The sequence below is a fragment of the Synchiropus splendidus genome, chromosome 7, assembly GCF_027744825.2.
Source record: "Synchiropus splendidus isolate RoL2022-P1 chromosome 7, RoL_Sspl_1.0, whole genome shotgun sequence".
Classification (NCBI taxonomy): Eukaryota; Metazoa; Chordata; class Actinopteri; order Syngnathiformes; family Callionymidae; genus Synchiropus; species Synchiropus splendidus.
The window spans coordinates 7,468,003-7,491,845 of record NC_071340.1 but is presented as its reverse complement, the minus strand read 5'-3'; the positions used below and the strand labels follow the sequence as shown (position 1 = coordinate 7,491,845).

General features: G+C 41.9%; 2 protein-coding genes across 8 annotated transcripts in view; both read right to left on the bottom strand.

Annotated features, from left to right (window-relative positions):
• The window catches only part of LOC128763129 (protein unc-13 homolog B-like), a 108,765-nt gene that overhangs the window by 33,462 nt on the left and 51,460 nt on the right, over positions 1-23,843 (bottom strand). For 6 of the 7 annotated variants that reach the window (XM_053871946.1, XM_053871947.1, XM_053871949.1 and 3 more), the window contains exons 1-6: positions 4,752-4,959; positions 4,449-4,676; positions 1,862-2,003; positions 1,177-1,346; positions 883-998; positions 238-401 (exon numbers count right to left, since the gene is read on the bottom strand). In XM_053871946.1, the coding sequence (XP_053727921.1) occupies positions 238-401; positions 883-998; positions 1,177-1,346; positions 1,862-2,003; positions 4,449-4,676; positions 4,752-4,824 (893 nt within the window). In that variant the 5' untranslated portion in view covers positions 4,825-4,959. Of the gene's footprint in view, positions 1-237; positions 402-882; positions 999-1,176; positions 1,347-1,861; positions 2,004-4,448; positions 4,677-4,751; positions 10,273-10,352; positions 10,403-23,843 lie in introns of those variants that run through there. The other variant, XM_053871945.1, reaches the window with a different exon arrangement.
• On the bottom strand, positions 11,352-21,433 carry LOC128763131 (uncharacterized). Its single transcript, XM_053871954.1, has 2 exons — positions 20,776-21,433; positions 11,352-14,325 (listed from the first exon to the last, which is right to left on the bottom strand). The coding sequence occupies exon 2, from the start codon at positions 14,197-14,199 to the stop codon at positions 11,560-11,562; it is 2,640 nt and encodes an 879-aa protein (XP_053727929.1). The 5' UTR covers positions 14,200-14,325; positions 20,776-21,433; the 3' UTR covers positions 11,352-11,559.

Sequence of the window (23,843 nt, the reverse complement as noted above, 5' to 3'; positions counted from 1 at the left end):
AAAAAGGCAATTTATTACAAAAAATATATTTTCAATATTCCTTCAATGTATTTGGAGGAACAAGAAAAACCCACAAAAATAGCCAATCAAAAGAAGGAAATTGTTCAAACAAGAACATGCTATATTTACTGCTGAAGTGGTGAAATTACAACATATCAGGTATAGTTTTAGTCTGACCTCAAAAGGGCCCCAAAAATACAGGCATTGGGCCGTAAATGGCCCCCGGGTCTGACTTACGTCATGGCCTGGTAGATGAACTCGATGCCGTAGCGCATGGCGAACTCGTCGACGATGTCCTGCTGCACCTCTTCAAAGTACACCTTCCAAGCATCATCTCCATTTGCTACTGGGATCTTGACAACTCCGCCACCTTCTATATCCGTGGAAAAATGAAACATGTTCTAGAAGAAAAGGGAGAGAATGGAGATGTCAAAAATGACTGTGGTTTGTATATGTTATAACTCAAGTGTCTGATGCCTTGACTAAGAATTTACCCTTCAGCTTCGCTGTGTTGGAGAAGAATGTGTTTTGTGTCACAGATTAATAATGTGAAGTGTCTCCTTCACTGTAAACTAGCAAATCGAACTGGAACGTCATATAAAGTCGTCAGAGCAGAGTGTTTACTGCAGCTATTCAATCAGCTCAGCGGAGCCAAAGACAAATTTCCAGTGTCATTATGACCTTGAAAAAACTGGGCTGGAAAAAAGAGGACTGCTCAGCTTCACAGATGTCTCTTTGTTTATGCTGGCAAATCACACCTGTCCCACTGACATCATGATTCGACGGAGGTCCAATAATATATTGTGTTTAATATTTCCCTTCCATTTGCCTTCCAGGCACGACACATCCTCGTATGGAGCTTGACAGATATGAGCGTGTTACCTCATGGAGGCAGGTGTACTGCACGTGGTAGGGCGCCACCTTTTCCTCTCCCTCAATCTCCACGCTGATGTGAAGACGAATGGCGCCAGAGACTGCTGACTTGTCTGTTCTTTTTTCTGTAAGTGGACCAGTGCGTCCGCACACACACACACACACACACACATTTCTTTAAAGCGGGTCAACTTCCTGGTTGAACTAAAATGAACTCAGCATTTTAAACGCACATCCTGGATTCACACGAGCAGCATGTTTTCAGCACATGTATTATAATTCGAATTAAGCATATCACCCTACCCAGGTTGTACCACACGTCCATCTCGCCGCTCAGCGTCCGGACCTCGATGATGCTCTGTCCCAGAAAATCATCCGACTCCCTCTTGAGTCGTTGCTTGACTCGTGATTTGATGTCGTCGTCCTCGTCCCAAACGCGCAGCTTGATGCGATCTGACGAGTTGTGGCACTCGCTGGGGATAAAAATGAGAAACCATTGAGTTAACGAGAAGTTGCAGCATTACATTTTGGCTTCCTCCTTCGGGGTAGCCGTGACAAATAAATCCTTTTCACACTTCAACATGGAGCTGTGGGGTCAGAAGTGAAATCCCAGAAAAGGGAACCAAATGTCCAGCCAGTCAGCTCAGAGCAGTGAAGAAAGATATTCTCAGACAGATATACAGAATTTCACATACATATTAGACAAGAAAAATAATGATAATAATATATTCATTATTCATTATTTATTTTCTAGCAGGATACACTTAGAACAGGTTGCTAGTCACAGACACCTATGGACAATTTTGAGTCAGGGAGGGCATAAATTCCACTCAAAAGGTTTCACATCGAACCTCACCGTGCAGTCGAGCATGTGAAGCTAACTCTGTTCTCGCCATTCTACCCATGACTTTTTTAAATGATTCCAAAAGCATCCCAGCAGAATTCAACACACCAACACAGGTGAAATCAGTTTTGCAGCAGAACTCACAAGCTGAACTTCTCATCCCAGACGGGATTCAAGTTGCCGTAGATGGTCTTTGTTCTTTTTTTGGTTTTGCCAACCTGGATGGTGACGTAGGGGTCACTGGAGCCGGTCCTGTCTTTGGCTTGGAGACCCTGCGCGCTCAAGACTGATGAACACACAGAAAGATACACACACAAAGAGGGATCAGAGAATGAACATTGCATAATGGTAACAAACACCTACTCCACACGATCACGTTCATGTTCATCACATCAAAGCAGGAGATTTCTCCCACTCAGTTCTGAAAAATCCAGAAGCAATAAATGTCATGACTCACAGGCAGATGTTGAGTAACAATGGCTGAAGCAAAATCTGAAAACATAATACTCTCAGGTTTGCACATGACAAGCGAATGATTGGCTACGAGGAGCTCGCACAGCACAGGCTGACTGAGGACTGTCTTAACTTTATCTGAAGAGTAAATGCCATTTTCTTTGATGTTATTTCTTTTTTTCTTCAAACATAACATAAGAAACAACAAAACAATTGGTCACAGACGAAACGACAGAACGTTCCAAACAAAGTGCATGTCCGTCAGCAAAAACATAAACACAATTTCAGATCAACTCTTGACAAACGTAAGCAGATGCATGAGTAGAAACTGGACGAGTCAATGAATAAAACATTTACTCAAAGAGCATGTTCATGATTGTCTAAGATGCAGTTGAACACCAATCTATACAGTAGCTGTCAAGTACTACTCCTTTGAAAGTCTTATTTTTCTCCACTGATGCAATTGTCTTATGCACTTCTGTAGTTAGATCACAGACTTCCCATCAGCTCGCTCTTCTAGGGGAGAACTGAAGCTGACATCTTTCCAGTGAACCCAGGAATCCGGTTCGCCTCCACGTTACACAGGAACACCTCAAACATCTCAAGTCGCCGCTTAGTTTCAACTTGATTAAAGACAATAACAGTCAATAAATAACTCAAAAGAATAAGGTACAGATGGTGTTGATCTTGATCACTAACATCACAATCACATAGAACCACACTGTCAGAACAATACAAAACAAACTGTTTCTGAGAAAACTGTGTCCCATTCATGTCTTTACAGCACAATTATGTAGTCATGTATTATTAGTTTGCAACAAGGAATAAGTTCTTGGTGTCTTCCCACATGGTGCGAAAACCCCGTCAAGCTGATTCATTGCTTGAAGTGCATCGAACTAACAATAATTTGTGTCGCAGAAATCCCCAATCCAGTGAGCGCAATTGGCTAGCAGCTGCTAGTGGAGCTAGCTAGAGCAAAAACATCATGAATCAACCTAAAACCTTCCATACCAATGGTAAATGCATACTTTGTCATGTTAGTAAAGTAATAATGAGTAGATTTATTTAATTTATTCAACTGCACGTTGTGATCTATGAAGCCTGGTTTCCGCCTGTTTTAACCGGACGTGGTCAGCCCATTGACAATGAATGGGTGAATCTTGAGATTGTTCTTAAATCAAAACATACCCATAGTGCACCACCAAAATCAAATCAAAGTTCTAAGTGACGAACTGAAATATGCTGGTCCAAACAAACAAAACTCTTCAAATCTTTCATGTCAATGACTTGTTTGTTCCCACGTTAATGTCAGCACTGCATGGGCGTCCTGACAATGGCTATCACTTAGGAAGTAGTGTTTCTTCACATTGCTGTTCTACATTAAAAAGCATCCCAGCCACCAAGAGCTAAAGGTCATAGGTCAACAAAACTGCTGTGCTTGGGAAAAAAACAACAGCCTGATTTTAGGTCACTGTAATGAAAACAATCTCCCTGATGAGGCCAATAAACATAGTCAGAGAAAACAAGGACTGGGATCGATGACATGCCACGATCCGGACCAAGGCCAACAAACACTTGTAAAGAAGGGCGACTATAAGATCCATAGAATAACACCCAGTGGGCGAATGCTCTCCCAGAATACTGCGGAGAATATGTGACTTTACTTTTTATTTTCATACACGACCACAAGACAGGATGTTCTAGGGCTATACTTGGTGTTAACATGTCAATTTCAAACAGTACACTTGCTTCAGAATCCTAGTCGTGAATGAGTTTTGACATGAGGAGATCCGTGCTAATTGTGTTCATCACCGCGATCAGATAGATAAGGTGTGATGGCTGCATAGCAACGCTGCTGCCACTATACGATGTGTGTGGTTGCTTTGGTAACAGAGGCAGTCTGGATGTTTGGCAGAGAGACACAGCAGACAGCAGTCTCAGAATGGAAGTTACTTTGCGCTGCTGAACAGTCAAACCACACATCTGTAGCTCGGCAATTGAGCTTTCAAGACATTAATGGAGGAGACAACACTTTCAAGGGCCTTTGCTATATAGTTTTAATGCCTTGAGTCAAACTCAGATATCATAGTCAGACTTCAGCGCATCTTCAAATGCTTAACAGAGCGTGGGTCGCGGTGGCAGCAGCCAGAGCCAAGAGGCCCAGACTTCCCTTTTCCCAGAGACCTTCTGGTCACAATCTATTTTCTAAACATATCAATGATCTACTTCTATGACATTTTTTTATTTTAAAAAGGTATTCTGGTACAATGAAACTTACTGTTGATGCTGATCTTTGCCGACCACTTAGAGGTTCCATCGAGGACGCTCTGCTTGATGCTCTTCATGTGCTGTGCGTGAATCATCTTGGAAATGTTGAACACTCTCCGGATTTCTTCAAAGATCTCGGGCTTGTTCCTCTCGCGAATCTTCATCCTGTCTTTCATGGCCATGATGATGTGCTGCGTCCTGTCCTCCGCCCCAGTCTTGGAGCTCTTCTCGGCTGCTCCTAAGTGGAGAGGGCAAGTGCGGTCACTGTGATGCTCATCGAGAACCGACTAAAAAAGGAGTCAGCGTCGCTTACTTTGAAGGCAATCGGCGTTCAGCAGCTCTTGGCATTTCTCATGAACTTTGACACCACATTCGGCGCAGCGCATTCCCTGCCGTGCAATACCCCACAGAAGACCCTCACACTCATAGCAGTATGTTGGTGTGGTCGCTGTCCAGACTTCAAAATTGTGAGGCGTAGTGCAAGAGATGGGGTAGATAAGAGCCTGCAGCGCCTTTTTGTAAACATGAGTTTTCTGACAGAGACAGGATGGAGGACAAGAGGAAGACAGAACATATCATTCATTTTAAATGAAAGGGTTTGACAACTGAATGACCTTTCCAGTATATACAGTAATATTTCCTTCAATCACTTTACTCTTTTCCTCGTCCTATTTAGGAAAAGTGCTCAAACTTCTTCAACAGTCATGGTGTCAACTTTTAGAATGCTAGCAAGAAGCTCACAAAGCAATCACTACCAGTCAGGTGTTAATGTGAGTTTTGAGGGCGTGATGAATGCAGTTACCAACATCACACAATGATTTGAAACAGAGATCAAGTTGTGTCATCCAACTTCATATTTAGTAACAGCTCAGGCTGTTCCACATGCAGATTAGGAAGTTCAATAAAGCAAGATGGAGGCTTTGTTTTGGAGCTTGTGAGTAGAGGATACTCAGAGGACACGCCCCCTGCATCAGGACACATTCTTAGGTTTGTGAGATTCCAAAACATTATGCATTTTATGTTTCCTAGGTAAGGCTTCATATCACTTTTTCACATTCAATGCCGGACTGATACTACACGGATTGGTCAGTACTGATCCAGTACCTTCAGATTTTTTTTTTTTGTTAATAATATACAAAAAAATACTCCACTCCTCTGAAGTCATGTACAACTGCTTTGGCTTCATAATAATGTGAAGCTTTTAACACCATCAACAAAAATAAACATGACATATACGTATATCAAAATAATTGAACAATGCAAACTAAAATACTAGTACATACATCTTGTTTGGCACACCATCTTGAAATTAAAAAGGCACTATGGCATGTCACGTAAAGTGAAATATTATTTTGGTTTATGGATTAGATGGGCCCCCGATAAAAATCACTCATTTTGGGAAAAAAAAATCAGCCATCTCAGCCTGTACCGGACCTGATACCGTTCCAGACGATACTGACTACCATCCCTAATTTTCTCCTGTTATTGTTTATTCATTAAACAAAAACTGTTTGGATCAGTTTAGATAAAGTCAAAGTCAGTGCTGCACTACATCTGGATCAACTCCAGAAGAAATATATTTGATTTTATGTTTGGGGGAAGCTGCTCAATAAAGCTATAACCAGATATAACAGCTCACGCAGCAAAAAAAAAAAACTTCACTTTGTTGTCATTTCTCCAACTTACTCCATTAAAATTTGAAGCTAGCCAAGGCTGACTCTGCAGAAATGCCATGGCACAGCGTTTTGAATTCCTCATCGGAACATTTGACAGCCAGGATGCACATTACAGAACATAGTCGCGAGTAAATATTGGTGCGAGTCCTCATTAGCTGGACTTGTGAATGGCTTCTCTTCCGGGCTAACAAGGACTTTACTGGAGGGTTTCATTTGTGCTTGCAGCATCCGCATCTGCACACTCACCAGCTCCTCGTCTTTCAGGGAGGTGCGTGTAGCCAGTGTGTGGGCGAGCCCTGCTTTCCTGGACTGTATCATAGACTGGAGAGAGAAGACCAAGAGTCAGGAAAGCAGACAAGGAAAGACAAAGGCAGGAGATACCATTAAAATAGTTTGGTCATGAAATAAAAGCAAACTTCAGACTTTCATTTGCAGTGACACCAGGAGTTTAATTAGGTGTAGCACAAAGTAGCAGCAGGGAAAAAGAAAGACAATTATCCCCAAATCCAGCGACACCATGACCCCAGCAGCACCAGCTTGAGAGGTTACCAAGACAAAGGTACTTGTTTTCGCTCAAGCTGGAACACATGGGGATGCGTAAAGAGTGAACTCCGACCGTGTCGCTGTTAATTACCACTCTGCTGAACAGCTGCTAATTGTGGCAGGTTTCTAGCCTCATCTTTTTGTTTCCCAACCCAGAGTAGTCCTCATCTGTAGCAAGGCCAGCCTGGGTTTGAATCAGCGTATCAGGAGAACAGATTGCAAAGCTCTGAGTCACACACCGACGGATTTGCCAACAAATGTAAAGCAGATGTCCGTTTCCCAGATCAATCTCATTCGTTGATGCTTCATTTTTATTTCCATTTTCAAATATTTTACCATGATCCTTTCAGAACAGACAACTTGCCCACCATCCTCCTCCCACCATGTTTCCTCATGAAGAATCACCATCAATGTTATTGTGTGGCTGACATGCTCACTGACTTTAACATCCTAGACTGAAATCTACAGCTTCTGTCACAATTTTGTCACACTTTGCAGACAAACACCCGAAATAATTAGCATGTGCTAGATGGCTGTCAAGGAAAGACAGTGAATGAAGGGCAGATGGCCATGTCAGCTGCTCTCTCCTGAGTTCCATCCGTCCTGAATGTTTAAATCTGAGAATATATCACAGCTGTGACTCTGTGCTTAGCAGTGTACGCTATTATGCTAAAATAATCAATGTGAAGAAGAAGAAGGGAAAAAATGGAAAACATAAATGGGCATGTCTCCCAGCTTGCTTAACCACTCAAGACCCAAGTTTTTCTTGAGCTCTGCTTTATGCACTTTGAGATCGGTATTACTGAGACGAAGTAATAACTGAAGTTAAAATTGTTTTTGTAAAGAGGAATGACCTTGTTTGTGGAGAGTCATTACTATTAATGCCATCAAGAATAATTCTGCTGTAACTACAATGGATTATACGCCAAATGAAGCGTTATGAAACTTTATTGTACATATTGCATGTACACTGCATTTATTCCCAAAATTGGTTGTTGTTTTTTAAGCGCTACCATTCCTTCTTTCTTTTTCTTTGTTGTATCATGATCAAGATGGTGGAGGCAGTGTCCCTAAGTACTGAAAGGAAAAATAATCTCCAGATACAGTACGCGGGGTTAAGTGGGACTAAGAGGTAATTCGCTTTCCAAGTGTAGGAACCAGGCACAAAGTAAAAATTCTTCTCACCTAAAAGTGAATCTCAAAAGGAAAATAGCAAATACATTTCAGGATAGGTAGTAAGTGACTGCAAAATTAATTTCCAGTTTCAATTTACAGTGAACACCAGACGACTTAAATATTACAGCAAATAGAGAGTCACATCCTGCAGCTTGGTGGGTTGTGCATACCTCTATCAGCCCCTTTTATTGTGTTGGCAACATTTTTTGGGGAAAGAAATGAGATTTAAACTTGAGATTTCAACTGATTACAATGGCTGGATTTAGTAACAATGTATGTGTCAGTGGATAAACGGTGGTTTATTAAGGTGAAGAAAACAAGAGAAATTATTAGAAAGATTAAAAAGACAAGTTCACAACTAACTGTGTTAGAGTGCTGCCACTTAGGTTGACTATGTCAGACATTTCAGTCTATGTTGTAATGAAGGGCCACACCACACAGTCTATTCACATTTTGATGCTTAAGCTTTTCCAACATGGCTGGTATTACAGCCATTTTTCAACACATCTTTGACATTATCAGGATTTTTTAACTGCTCCTGAGCCAGAACATTCATCAAAATAAAATCTCACTCCTCTTCTACTCACCATCGCCTGGGGCCCAACAAAGACACATGGAGTGTGCAGGAAAAGAACAAAAAACAAGGTTAGATACAAATGGATTTTCCCTTTTGGATTAGTATAAATTCAGCTTACTGACAAATGATGATTCTGGAAAACAGTGAAAGCACAGAAGGGCGATCAACCCTGATACTCAAACAAGCTCATTTTAAAGAAGCCTATAAACTAGGTGAACAATAGTTAATCATCTTATGAATGCAAAAATACAGCTTTGGATTCAGAACCTTTGCTGGATGACACAAAACTATGCATCGCTCTTAATGACATAACCTTTAGTCAGCAATTATACTTTCATTCTTCAGTTCTTTCATTTTAATATTTTATTTGGATTCCAAGTCTTTCAAATATGTTTAATTCTAACATATAATTTTCATTGAAGAGTAATGACAACTGCTTATCTTGATTTCATTATCCTGTTTTGCCATTTATATCTCTCATTTTTGTTGCTTATTTACATCGGTCAACAGCTTGATTTATATAAGTACATTAGAGTTTGCATCGTTTTCGTTTTGTTTTACTACAATGATTTAAAATGTCACTAACCTCTACATCAATCAATACATAATTAGAAAGAAGAAATAGTGGCTTTTCATTCTGTGTTTACAAAAGATTTTATGGAAATTCACTGCTATATACTGCCATAAAAAGCATTGTGATTCTGACAAGGTTCTCATAAGTGGCCGACATCTTGTGATGTCACTGGAGGTACCAAAAACTGGTTCACTGCGCATTGAATCTATGGAAGTAGTGGTAATATCAGCGAATAATGAGGAATTTGTCAGTGGTTTTTGAGGAAGTGGAGCATTTAAACTGACTATTATGAGCGGATGAAGAGTCTGAACAGATCAGAGATGGACGGCAACACTGAACGAAACTGTAAATGTAATGCAAACTGTCCCAAGAAGGGTCATCAGTACAAAGCATATAATGTTTTTGGGTAAACAGGGGAACCAACCTGCTCACCAACGTTTTTTATAGTTTCTCTCGGCTCTTTTGATAGGTTGCTCGCTTCATGTTTAAGTTACGGTATTTGCAGTTGCTTTCAAAACCTGTTTCAGGCAAATTTTCAGGACAAAACAATCCTGCACAGCAGCCGAACACAGATGGTTGCCAATCCTCCCTCGTTCTTCAAACTCGCTTCACCTATTTCTTATTAAAATCTCTGGTTAGAACAACAGGCTTCCAGTTCGGCATTTCTCCTCTTTTTTGCATGCATTCCAAGGGTCTGCCGACTAGATCTACTTATACTGATGTCCCAAAGTTCTCTCCCTCTCAGCAACACTGCTCTTAAATTTAGATTCACTTCCAACTATATTTAAACTTATTTAGCATTGTAATTCAGTAGAACCGACTTGTAGATGATCATTTCATATGGCATAATCTAATATTGATGCAATGTTCATGAGACGTGTCAGTGACTCTTTCATACTGTGTGTTTGTATTTGTTTGTATTTAGTTTCATTTGGTGACCTTGTAATATGACCTTGTAATATTTTATCACCCTAATAACTTTGTCACAGTCTTCATAGCTTCCTTTAATTATACGACTTTGATCAATTTTATCCTTTCTATCTTGCTGTGACTCTTTTCTTTGGCTGCAGCTGGCTTGTAAATAAATAAAACCAATAAACAGCTGACAGCAACATAAAAGTAATCTGCAATGAAAAGTGAGAACATTCAGAAGATATTGTTGAACGTGGAAACATTAAAAAGAAATCATTGTGAGCATATTGATGAACTCACCAGTTCACTAACAAGGGGTATGGGTCTCCTCTTGCGCAGGTCGGGCATGCTGTCAATGCCAAAAGGAGCAGTTCCCCTTTACACAAATATAAAAACATTGATTGAAGGAAATGATACACTCTAAACCACAATAGAGACCGTGCTATGTTTACTGACCCTGGCCTTGCCCATGGCTGCTTGCTGGGGTCACCATGGTGATCTTGGCTCTGAAATAGAGTGTCAAAGGTCACATAATTGGCATTATGAAAGGGACAGGATATATACGTTTCATTACGCGGTTGTGCACACACACACTCACGCAACACATACACACTCATAGAAGAAAGAAAAGAAAGTGACCAAAGAAGTGAAAGTAGGTGAAAGAGCGAAGATGAGTTGGTTGAGTTTTAGCTTGTCATGCCAAGTGGGTTTATACCGAGCAGACTTTGTCATAAATCACTGAAAAAGGTATTGAGTTCTTAATGGAGCTTTGCTGGTTATAAAACTAATACCTCAGACCCGAATGAACAAGGAATTAGGCAGCAAAATGGTTGATGTACCACGTCATTGAACAGACAAGCAGAAAAGAAAATGGTGTCATATTAAAAGCAGCAAAAACTGGAAACCTGATCTCCTTCTTGACTTCCATCTGTAAAACAGCAAAAGACAAAAGGGGATAAAACAACTACTTTCTTGTGACACTCATCATGTGAAATAAAGACACTGCTGCAGATTTAAGTTTGTGGAACAAATGCAAGAGGAACACAGAAAATAGCCACACCTTTGAGTTTGAGACAGATTGAAATGGAGGTCATAAATGTTTCATTAACATGTATAATTTATCAAGAAAATGACTCTTAATACTTCCTGTCCCCTCTCTCTTTATTGTCAGGCTCACATTCCAAGGAGATAATTCATGTTTTCTAATTCAGCAAATGGCCAACGCGGGCGCCTTGGAAGGGAGTAAGCGACTCGTGAGTGGCAGGTGATACATTAGCCACAAGGGACTTGAAAATTATAGCGTCAGCAAAGGAGGTACAATAAATACAAAGGTTCTGTTTCAGTGAGAAAATGCAAGCAGTTAGCCGTTAATCAGTGTCGCCATAAGAAGCATGTCGTAAAGCAGTTGAGACATTTTTCAAATGTACCACTGCACAAGCCACAATTAATAACAAGGGTTATTGAAACATTTATGATGAGGAAAATGTGGCAGCGACTCTCTCGCGGCAAGGTGTCTACAATTGAGAGGTAATGGTCACATACTGTAAAATCTTATCAGTAAATCGAGATAATGAAAGTCAGTTTTTATTAGGGAACAAAAAGGTGTGGGTAAACCACGGCTCAAATTAAAATGGCATCAATTTAGGGATAGGGTTTAACAGATTCAGTAGGATTTTATACCTGGTTCAGTCTCATCCTGGGAGAAGGTGTACATAGTGACACTGCTGAGATTGCGCCGTGATTCTCGCTTTTCCCGTAAGATCTGCTGGAAGCTCCTCAGGCACTTAAGCTTGCGCTCGTCCAGCTGGCTAAAATCTGATTCAGAAGCTTCCACTTCACCTTTACTCTCTGGAGCAACAGCAAGATCCACGGCAGGTTCACCAGGTGCCTGACCATCTTGAAGCGCCTGTGATTCCATAGGTCCGTCAACTATAAGCGACAACGATTCTGTGGTGGTGCACTGAGATAACAGAGTTTTGTTGTTTTGTTCTGAAAGCCAGTCTTCACAAACATCCACAGGCTGCGCAGTGAGGGGATCAGGCGGAGGCGCAACAGACCTGGTGCCACAACTTATTGAAATGTCCTGTGGGCATAGCTGAGTATCATCTGCGCTCATCGGAATTTGCTTTGAGTCTGCAGGCTCCGATGTTAGTGGAGCTTCTTCATCTGGTAAAGTCCTGTCAAGGGTACTGGTTTTGCTAAGACAAACTTCACTGAGGGATGCTGCTTTTAAAAACTGGGCCTCACAGTCCAAACCAACGTCTGTATGCGAATCAGAAGGCATTGAAATATCATAGTCGGTTTGTTCCTCTGGATTTTGAGATGCCGGCACTTCAAGCTTGCGCAAAGCCCCGCGTAAAGCAGAGCTAAAGTCAAATACAGCACGACTTATGCTTTTGACATTAAAACCAGCTTGTAAATCATCACTAGCTGGGAGCTGGCTGTCTACGCTTTGGTTATACTCGTTGGTCTGAAGGCTGTATGCCTCATCAGCAACACAGGGGGACGCCTCAGTCCAAATCACGGCCGAAGACTCCTCCTGTGGCTCAAATGCTCCCTGATATGGATCGACTGGGTGGTCCCGGTAGTCTGGAACATTTTGTTGCTCATAAGAAAATCTCTTGGATCCTACATCTTGTCTGTCCATTGAATGGTAACCCGAACTCTTGGGATATGAGTAATCAGTGGAATATTCACACCGAAGGGTCGAACCGTCATAACTTCTATCTGCAGGTGTGCTGATACTCGGATGGGTGTGAGGCCTGCATCTTGGTGATTTCCATTGCTCCTTCCTTAAACTGCTTGCCGGTGAGTTGTAACGTTGCCTCGAGCGCACAGAGCGATGTGCTGAGCTGGCAGAGGAGCAATGCTCTGGTCGCTCATATTCTTCACTATCTCTGTACTGGTCCCAACTACCTGTCCCTTCACAGCAAAGCACAGTCTCATCTGCATATCCATACTCCTTTTTCCATGAGATTCCTCCACTGCTACGTTGCGGTTGATCACAGCTGGTCCACTTATCATCACTGGGTCTTTGGGTTTTTTTGCCATGACTGGATGATGGTCGCTCTGAATCTGACTCAGACTTGGAACTGTGACAGGAGGACAATGAGCTTGTGCTAGGACAGTCGTGGCCATCCTGCCTCTCAAGGTAGCCAAAGCTAGGCTTTCTAGTAAGAGCACTTACTGGTATATCTGAGCTGTGGTCTGAGGTATCATCTTGGTCATCAAGATCATGTTGATCAAGTACTTCTGGAATTGGACTGACTGTGGACTGCTCAGGTCTCTGTGACGGTAAACCCCTCTGAAAAGTGTGTCCGTCACTACAGGCTTCAGGCAACAGAGAAGAATCGGATAGGGGCATTGCGCAGCCTAAACTTCCATATGCACTGGCAGGCCTCCTCCGCTCATATTGTTCATCTTTGTCCTCTCCACTTGACCACGTACCTATGTTTGAATCTGAGGCTGCTTTACTATTAGAACGAATCCCTTCTATCTCGAGCAGCACGGCGTCTACACATGACGACACTTCCTCAACAGACCCTCTGACTGATGTAAGGTAATCCCTGAGGTCCGATATTTCCTCCTGGATTTTGTTGATTCCTCTTAGCTCCTTGAGTATATGGTCAATGATGGCGCTTGACTCTTCTTCTTTCCCATCCTCGTCCTCTTCCAGCAAGATATTTGGCAGGGTTGTCTTAAAGTTCAAATCTATGCAGTCCCCAGTCGAATAAGGTCTTCTTTGCCGGACACGAGGCGAAGCAAACGCCCTTCCCATTCCCCGAATGAATTTTGTACCATTCATGTCTGATGCTACTGGATTGTAGGAGGGCGTTCTTCGTCTTTGTTCAGGGGATTCAGGAATTCCACTCTCAAAGGAGATTCTTTTCACAATCCCAGAGGATCTGCCACTTTTGTGTTTCAAGGTGCAGGGTATTTTTATACACCCCTCCCTGTTAAGCTCGACCTCTCCAATACATGGTGGTCCTGGAGGCAACCCATGACTTTTACCATTGGATAGTTTTGGTGAGAATGCTTCAGTTCTATGATCATCAGTTCCATAGCTGTCGCTTTGCTCTTTTCTACGCTCGAGTCTTGTATGATCATGTTCCTCCTCAACACCTGGATAGTAAAGATGTGAATCGGGCACATGATGGTCTGCAGATCCCTGCAAGAGCCGATGTATTTTCCCACGAATAACCAGTGCAACCCTTGGATTTGGAGCTCTTTTTTTGGTCTTTGTCCCTCCTTTAGGGGAAACACTGGCACCATGTTGTCCATGAAAGCGATTTCTTGAGAACATATTCTAGAACAGAAACTGTCCTCATCTGCTTCTCCACATGGTCCGAGAGCGTTAAAATACAAATCCTCCTGGGACCATGATCACAGCTCAGGAAATTCCAATATAATCAGGACAATTGATTCATGACTAAATAGGAAAACAGAGACAAGAAAGGGAAGCAGTGAACATTGTAAAACATCAAAACAGACTGAAGCAACAGCAAAAAACTAGACACTTGAGGAATGAACTGCCTTTTCAAGCAAAGAAGGAGATATTTATGAGAGTCCATGAGAGGCGAGAAAACGGTGATGGTGACGAGTGAATTCTGCCAAACGGAACACAGTGTGCATCAGAGCACTGGCCTCAGCGCTAACCATCCGACAACAATCCCGACCCTGTTCATTGACTGATTTTATTGATTAGCTTTGACCAACCATGGCGTGAAGTCTTAAATGTCAAAACTGCATTAGCGAGGGCAGAACTGATGTCTTTTCAGTATGCGCAGCTGGATTTCTACACCAAGGTCTTTGACCCAAAGTAACGCACACACGCCTACATTTCAAACTTTTGGGAAAAAAGTGAGTGGAGAGAAAGGGCCCTCTTCTGCGAGAAAGAAAAACAAGGTCTTTTGCCATGACAATCGGATTTATGAGCCTTGGCCACTGAAGACAATGGTCATGTTCAGTGTTTTGATATTATTTTGGCCAAGGTTCTCAGGGCAATTTTGTGTCAGCTTGTTGTTGCACTTTTCTTATCAACATTACAAACACACTGCTGTATGCACTAACATACGATGCAAATTTAATTTAATTCCAGTGGAAGAAATTGACACCGAATGAAACTGTTTTGACTTTTGTCTTTTCACTGTGAGCTTGCTGAAGAGCAGCTGGCTGATGGCAAGTTCAGAAGCCATCATTGTGGCTCAGCTCCATTGATTAGATGGCAGCGGGAGGATGGGAGGAAACTTCAGGCAAAAGCATGGGTTTTAACAGAGTCTGAACTGACAGCCCTTTACAAATGTGATGGCTCTATTTGTGGTAGCGCAAAGCATTAATCATCATAGCCCACAATCTGTGTTGGAAACTAAAAAATAAATGTTGTTGTTGTTTTAAGCGATGCAACGGGAAGTATGATTAAGCTTTATTGTTTGAATGTTTGACGGACCACCACTGACCCATATGTCTCATCACGGCCAACAGGGGAAACTTGTCAACTTAAAAACAGCAGGAAATTCCTGCTTTTCTAGAACACTGAACTCAATGTAAATTTGTCTTTTTTTGTTACAGAAAAACACCACAGATCTGTCAAGTAAACAGCAGAGCAAAGCTATGCATGTTTTCAACTTTTAGGTATTTAATGCACGGACTATAATAACTTATTAAGAGGGCAAATATACATTTTTAGTTTGTACAGAGAAGCATACAGTAATTGCAGAAAATGAGATTTGAAGCCCTTGAGTCAGTTAAGGCCATTGTAATTATAATGCTACTTGTTATTTGTGATTTTGCCAGATCTTTCAAATATTTGTGTGTGTCTCGGAGGCTACAGTCCTCAATCTCGTGAGGAAGCCTGACCATACGAGTTGCATTATGGGTCTTTGTTGCATTCAAATCCCTTTTCACAAAACATTGTATGAAGAAAAATCAAGAAAACTAAAAGCAAGACGGTGATGTATTTTTTTTTTTTAAATCAGTTTGTGATATTTCTCATTATGTCATCATACATTACTGGACCAGACGGGACAAGAGATCGAAACCTAAAGCTAGAATCCTTGTTTACCATGGTGAATGCAATAATATCCAAATTGTAAAACACAAACTTTAGATTTTACTAAATTCATATGATTTCATATGGAAAGAGAGTAACACATTGTTGTGGGTAGACTGCGCCTCACAGCTGCAGTATAGTCAAGTGGATAAAATGTATGAAATGTTTCCAACAGCTGTAAAATAGAAAGAATTAAAAAAAACAGCTGAGTTTGGAGCAAATCAGACTTTCAGTTGTATTCGCTCTGTGGCAATTGAAGCTGATAAGAATTAGCTTTTTACTTTAGCAAAATTTATACTCACACGTGTCCATTATCATGGAACTTCCAACAACTGTAACATGCAAACGAGATATATTTAACTCATTTATTTATTTGCATTTCAGCACATTCAGGGCACACACTGAGCAAACTCTATCCTGTCTACACAGGCTCATTACTATTCAGCAGAACAAGTCAGTGACTTGCTCTTCTTTTCTGGTTTAACATCATCTTAGGATCTTTCTGTCAAGCAAATATTCACATTATGTGCTACTTGTAGACTGTCACCGTGAAAAGATGACTGAACATCTTCTTCAGAGAACATTCCTTGTCAGAATCTATGTCAGTCAAATGCCTTGACTTGCCTTCTGTTATGCTCCGACTACATAGCGACAACCTCCCTGGTCTCCTCAACCTCAAGGTTTTCAAACTCTAGCTAACTAACTAATTTGCAACAACAGCGTGAGAATCATGTAAGTGACAAATTTTCCGTAAAGCTCCGTAAATTTAAAGATTTCGTGGGTTTAACACAATAAAAGACCCAGGTGTTCAGACACAACAGGTGATAAAAGGCCCAAGTCATTCAAGGAATTGTGCTCCATTTTTTTTCCCCAATCTTCCTCATTCTATTTGGATTTTCAGATCATAAAAGACAGTGAGTCTCTGGTGCAGGGCTCATTTAAATTTAAATTTAAATTTAAATTTATGCATTTAAACTGGGTGTGAAAAGGGAGGTGTTGGGTACGCCAACTTCCACGTGGATTACGGTTCACAAAGGAAATGCTGATTCATATATCTGGATCTGGATCTGGAGCGTCCACCTTGTTTCAGCACGAAATTCACACAAATCTGTATCTGGTAAAGACATTCCGAATGATCAACCAACAACAAGAACTACAAATGCAGCTCCACATGATCCAAGAAGAAGGCTAAGGGTTCCCGCAGCCCCCATGACCACATGAGGAGTATGGCCAGCCAACTTAGGGCATCACAGATGTGCACGAATTGTGGATACTTAAACTGACTCATAAAGGTGGGTGAAACTTGCTGTACCAGGCTAACATGTAGAAAATTGTGATGTCAGCAAGGTGAGCACAGCAGGGGCTCTCCTGGACAGCTGTGCATCAAGTGTCGAGGGCAGCATAAAGGAGTAACGTGGGCTTGTATGAGAAAGGCTTTTGAAGTATGTGAAGCAGAGACACAAAAACACAATAGAAACATGCATGTTTGGGGCAGTGACAGACAAGACTTATTAGTTGTGCTAGTTCAACACTAGCAGATTGTCAAATTCTATTAAACAGCTCATACAGTCGTCTGGAAATGTACAACTAATACAAACACCTGCCATCCATCCAGAACTAATGAATGGCTGTCATACGGAGCGGGAGATGATTTTTTTTTTTTCATATAAAATACATCTGAGGATCACAAACGTAAACAAAATAAGAAACCTACTCATTTGCGTTGAAGATCGCCTCGTCAGAAAACACAATGACTGTGAAACAAACAGACTGAATTCAGCAGGAAACAGTGACAGCTCGAAGAATGGTGGGCAGCTGGCTGAGAAAGCCAAAGAAAAGGGCCCAGATCCAAGAAGAGAAGCGTGATGCTAACTGTTCGGGAAGAGCAGCAGGGATGATAGCAGCAGAACAGCTTTTAGTTTGGAGAACTATTAGATTTAAGAAAATGGTGACGGAAAATGATTCTCATGACATTGGACCTACCAGGAAGTTAAATGTTTTTATTGTTGACACTCAAACAGGAATACTGCAATCCTGCAGTAGTTTATACCCTTCAAGGGAGTGCTGTCTGGGGTGTTGAAACATCACTGGTTAAAATAGATTTAACTAGAACACTCAATAACGGAAGGCAATGTTGACGTTGAATATCAAGGTAGTGGTTGTTAGATCCAAACAAGGATTGGAAGCAAACAGTTCTGATGACACACAGCTTGGTTCTTTCAAATTGAAGTGAACACAGATATTCACTGCCTTGCCCAAAAAAAAGTTGCCGCAAAGGTCACTTTCTAATATTTTGTTGGACTGCATTTACCTCTAACTAATAGCACACGTTCTTGTAAAGTCACAAGAACAATTTTTAGCTTTACAATACTATACGACCATTACGCAAAGCATTGTACGGTGCATCGCAATGCTTCTCCATGGGGTTTAAGTCTGCACTCGCCGGTGGCACATCTCGGAATAACCCCATGTCATCACGGAAGAGAAAAATCTATTGATGGAATGACCTGGTCATTCAGTGCATTCAGGTAGTCAGCTGACCTCAGGCAGTGGGGACCCTTTGTCGATAGAATGCTTGTACTGTCTGCCAGGTTAAATCCGGTTGGCTACTTGTTTTTTTGTCCTGGCACAGGATTTGAGGGGACATAAACTGTGATGCAGAGCGAAGACACACAGGCCTAGCCCAGATAGAATCATATCTCAGTGGCCCTGCCATCACCTTCATTAGGCTAATTCTCCAGCACACTCTAATTGATTTATCATCGCTACTCCACTGCCATCCAATCCCATCATTCATTTCACAAACACACACAGTCATTCTATCATGGACATAAGTGGCCATCCACACACGCCATCAATTCCCCTTGGAATTTTGCTGGCAGTCAGGGGAAAAGCTGCTTAAACAGATTGCAGAACGCAGTAAAGTGTTTGTACTCGACGACTCTGATGGGCTCTTAGGTAAAACTGTGGAAGCAGCCAAGCGGAACGCCCCCACGAGGTGTCCCCGTTGTTCAACAGCGAACATGAGGGGGTGCGTTTACGTGTAAAAGTGGGAGTCGTTTGGGAGGAGAGGAAGGCGGAAGGTGTAATCACTTTCCTGGTCAAATCGAATCAGCCCGGCCAGCTCTCTCCTTGATTCCTTCCTGCTTGTTTACTTGAGCGAGCGTCTGCTCCATGAGCGGTAGTTGGCCGCCTGCCACTGGTAACCCGATGCGAATGACAATGCATGGTCTCATGAGGCTAATCGATTTAGCTTTCTCCCAGCCATTTTAGAGATGCCAAATAATGATGGGGCTTGCATTCACTGCCAATTCGAGATGAAACCTCAGGCGTGAAGGAAATACTGATATAATTTGCATTTGTACCTACCTCAGTAAAGTTATAGAATGAGCCACGGTCATGTGTACCAGCCTAAGCAGAGGTACCCAATAACCCTATTGGGCAAGAAGCTGTTGCAAAGGTTGTGTCTGGATTTAACAGCAGGACGAGGAGCAGCACCACAGCGCTAACAGTCTACAAACACATGGCCACAGCAGTAGACATGGTCCCTACCTACATGGGGAAAAAGGCTTTGTTCTTTGGTGGGACACTAGGGGATCATAATTTTCAGTCGCTCTACAGTGCGTTCCTCCTCTCACTTGTGACCATGGACCGAAGGCACAGAAAGAACTAGATCTTAGCCAAAATGAGTTCTTTTTTTTGGCTAGAGAAGCTCAACCATCTGCGAGATACTCAACATAGAGTGGCTGCTCCTACAGCAGCCAGTTTGAGGTGATCTAGTACCAGGTCACTCTGGGGTGCCTCCCTGTTTAAGTGTTCTGGGCAGTGTCCAGCAGGGGGAAGCCACGGGACCAACCCAGGACTCCCCAGAGATTATTTCTTCATCATTCTTCGTCATTCTCTCAGACAGGCTGGAGCTGGTCTTACTGGTTGGGGTGCTGCCCCCACGACCCATTATCCCTCAATTCTTAAGTATTGTCGAAACGGTTGCCACATTTAGGAAAGGTTACAATTCAGATGGGTCATGGCAAGTGACAAAGACCTCCTGTTGCTCAGACATTTTACAGATTAGTTCCCTTCTATGAATGAAAGAATGTTTAGGAGGGTTGGAACCTGCGACTCTTACTTCACCTTTGATTATTAGTGGCTACGCTCCAGTGAGAAAAACCCCACAGAGTCTTTAGTTTTAAAAGTGAACAAATTTGTCATGTAAATGGTTTCAGCAGCAGTATAATCACCACTTGTGAAGTGAAGACGTTTTACATATGAATACAAAAAAAAGGATGGATTATTGATGAAGGACCACTCCGGCTTCCACTTGAATTCAGAGCGGACTAATGACACTTCACTCTCCTCGCACATGAAAGAAAATATCAAGTTCAGGAGTAATTCTGGATCAGACTCATTAATGTTACATAAAGCACTCCTCCGCTGTCATCTCTCAGCCCACTGAAGGTCTTGACCAGCAGGTAGAAAATCTAATGAAGTTGTTCTCGGCAGATTTAAAGAACGGTAAAACTTGACAAGACCGAAACAAATGAATCGCCACTCTGGAGCTCGTCTTTCAGATGAATACAGCTAAGATCACATTCAGATTTTTCTTAAATAACTGAGAGTGAAAAGGGTGATTTGCACTGTTGAATTAAAAATAGAATTTCCGATGCGAGAGGTGTGACGTGACTGCTCACACCATCACGGTTGTCATTCCAACTTAGAATCAAACTAATGGTTCATCGTTGGCAAAAAAAAGAAAATCATTCCTCAAGAGTCTGAGTTCAATGGTTGTTGCACTTCAACATATCATTAGGTGAAAAAAATGCAAGAACCTACCTCATTGCAGAAAGAAGCTGACGCGGCGTGATAACACTTAAGTGTTCCAAGATCCGTGAGGAGAGATGTTTGTGCCATTTGGTTTCAACATTTTATGGAATGATTTGAATTATATATATAAAAAATCCAACCAGCAAAGAAACAGCAAGTCAACAGTTAATTAACCAGATGCTGCTCATCATGTCTGTCAAATCTCAGCGTTTCCAGTCACTCTGTCTTGATCACAGCGCTCACTGAGTCGCTTCTTTTTCACCTCCTGCACACACACACAGTCTCCTCCTCCTCTCTCTCACTTTCCCTTTCGCTCCGTCGCCGTCTTTCATTTCAGCTTGAGTTTTCTCTCTCCTTTTCATCCACTGGTTCTCACACTCTCTCATTGATCTTTATTCCTTGCAGACTTATTTTTATTTTCTTCTGCCCGCCTCCTGTCAGCTCAGCTCTGAGGATGGCACGAGGACCCATCTTTGCATCATCTCTGCACTCAGCCGTCTATCTCATTCTGTCTCTCCACTGTGCCCCTTATTACAATGCTACTACAAATGTTAGTGGTCATTTAAAGGACAGCCATCTGCAACTCTGTTTTAAGGTCTTTGCTTCAGCTCACTGTCACGCTGATCGACAGATATATGTATGTTTTTTGCTTGTTTTCAAGAGAGGAGCCCTCACTTCAAAATCACATCAAAAATAGTGCATTATATTGATGATGTGAGTCATAAAAATGAAACTTCCGCACAAAAAAACGTGGCTCAATATAATACGACCCAGTTTGGCATCACTTGCTGGTCTCTTCATGTCACCCACCTCTGCACACTGGACATATATAACATCATATATAACAATGGCCAAGTCGAGCAAAACAGTCCTATTATAATGAAATCTTACTTGAAAATCAAAATTGCACCCTATCGAGCCCACTGTTCCGGCCAATTTCAGCCCATAAAAAAAATTGACCTGTTGTCATCCCTCACCTCCAACACATAAAGAAGCAAAATGTTCTGAAATAACTGAACAGGGATCTTTCTTTTGCCTCATTAAAAAGCCATCAGCTTTATAGCGCATCAAAGCAAAGACCTCTGGCTACACTGTTGTTATCTACTCAGTAGGCAATTATCTGCATAGACAAGGCTCATTTTACTAACCACTATGAGACATGAGAAAGTACGATCAAAGACCTTGTCTCGTTCAACCCCAAACAGAGCCAATAATATGACTGGCAACAGGAAGAAAACTCTGAAGGATGACCTCTCTTCTCTTTTGAGAAGAATATCTCACAGATAAATCAGTTTTGCATCATTCTTATGGTCTGTCCTTTGATTTTTAACCCCCAAATTTGAAACTCCTCGAGTAGAATTCTCCCGCAGACAATATCAGAGAAGTGAAAATTATATATATATATATATATATATGAATTTGGTTGTATTGATAAGAGTGGTATTTGCAAATAAGACAATGCACATCAGAGTTTCCATCATAAAATTGTTTAGTCATGTTATTAAGTTTGAAAGATTTTGAGGGCCAAATTGTTTCAGATCCGTCAGAGACCTTTGACACAGCAAACGAATACGCAGCTAAGGACCAACTCTTGTTATCTCTTCATCAGTACAACATTCGACCACTTTGATCGTGTTGACCCAGTGTCTACAACCACAGAGGAACAAATTGGGGCAGTTGTCAGCAGTCTTAGCATGACCTACCTGCATCCCGATATAGTTCTGGGTATAAATATGACTCATGTTCTTGTTAGAATTGGGTAAGAAAATAAAGGTTTGCCCTGAAACTTGTTTTGACTGCCTGCTACGGTGAGCATTTTTCTTATTACTTCAAGGGACACGCTCGCACTGGGCTCACCCTTCTGTTTACCCAGGCGTCACATCATTGATGCCCGTGAAAATGTAGCAATAATAACATCGTCAGGTTAATGTCACAATGATGCAACAACCATCCATCACCTCAGGAGGGCTGGGTAGCCATATCTTCACAGCTGGTCACAAACTCCATCACACCAAACCAGCTAAGAAGTGATATAAATAAATTCCCACCACTCATCATGCCATACTGATCATCCGAGCTCACACAGTGAGTGAGTTCACCTACCTCCTTGTTTGAAGAAATGTGCCGGTAAATAAACAACTCAGATTATTGTATGTGGGCGGGGCGCCAGCAGGGGGCAGAAGCACTCAGGAGAAACAATTCAAGGTGGTGGATGCAGTCTGGCCTAACTGAATGAAGTGGTCTCCAAATCTACTCAGAGAACATTAGCGTACACACTAGTGCACTGCTTCCCCACACCCCAGCCAAATAAATACAAAGATAAATGCACAAGCCATTGTATCCGAGAGAACGTTGACCTATTTGTAATTAATATTTAATTTGCCAGTTGATTGTAACCCTGCTGATGCATCCAACAATCCATGTTTTCAGGACAATTATTAGGTGATGAGTGAAATAAGTCTGTAAACAAGCTGGAGTATCTCGCAGTGTGTCAGGAACAGCTCTTGCAAGCAGCTCCGTGTATGGACATGGTCAAACTTTGATACAGGAATCCCGGAAAGCTTAAATGAAACCCCCTGCAAAGTACAGCACGCACAAGCACACAGCAACACATTCTTCCTCCAGGCCTTACTCCCATGGTGACTTCCTGCCATTGACTTGCAGCTACCCTCCCTCTGAGGTCTGACTGTTGTTAGTGTGCTGGTTATGTCCCTTCTTAACCAGTATCCCACCTTCTTTCTTTGATTTTGATACAGTGCTATCCTTTTTGTGGACTGTTAATGGTAATTGTACTGTCATTATTACACAGAATAATGTAGTACTGCATCAGTGGTAGTAGTTGTAGTAGTCCTGACTCATGTGACATCAAGATGATTTCCATAACATGGCTGGTCAATAACAACATGAAGACACCTGTCCTGATATGGAGTACTTCGATCCAATCCGGCCGGAGGCCAGACTCATATGGCAATGTGTACAAAGAGAGTAATGTCACAGGAATGTATCATACAACAGGAGTTTAGCCCACCAACCCTGGCAGCACATCTTGTCCCTTATTCGCAGGCTTGGACTGATCC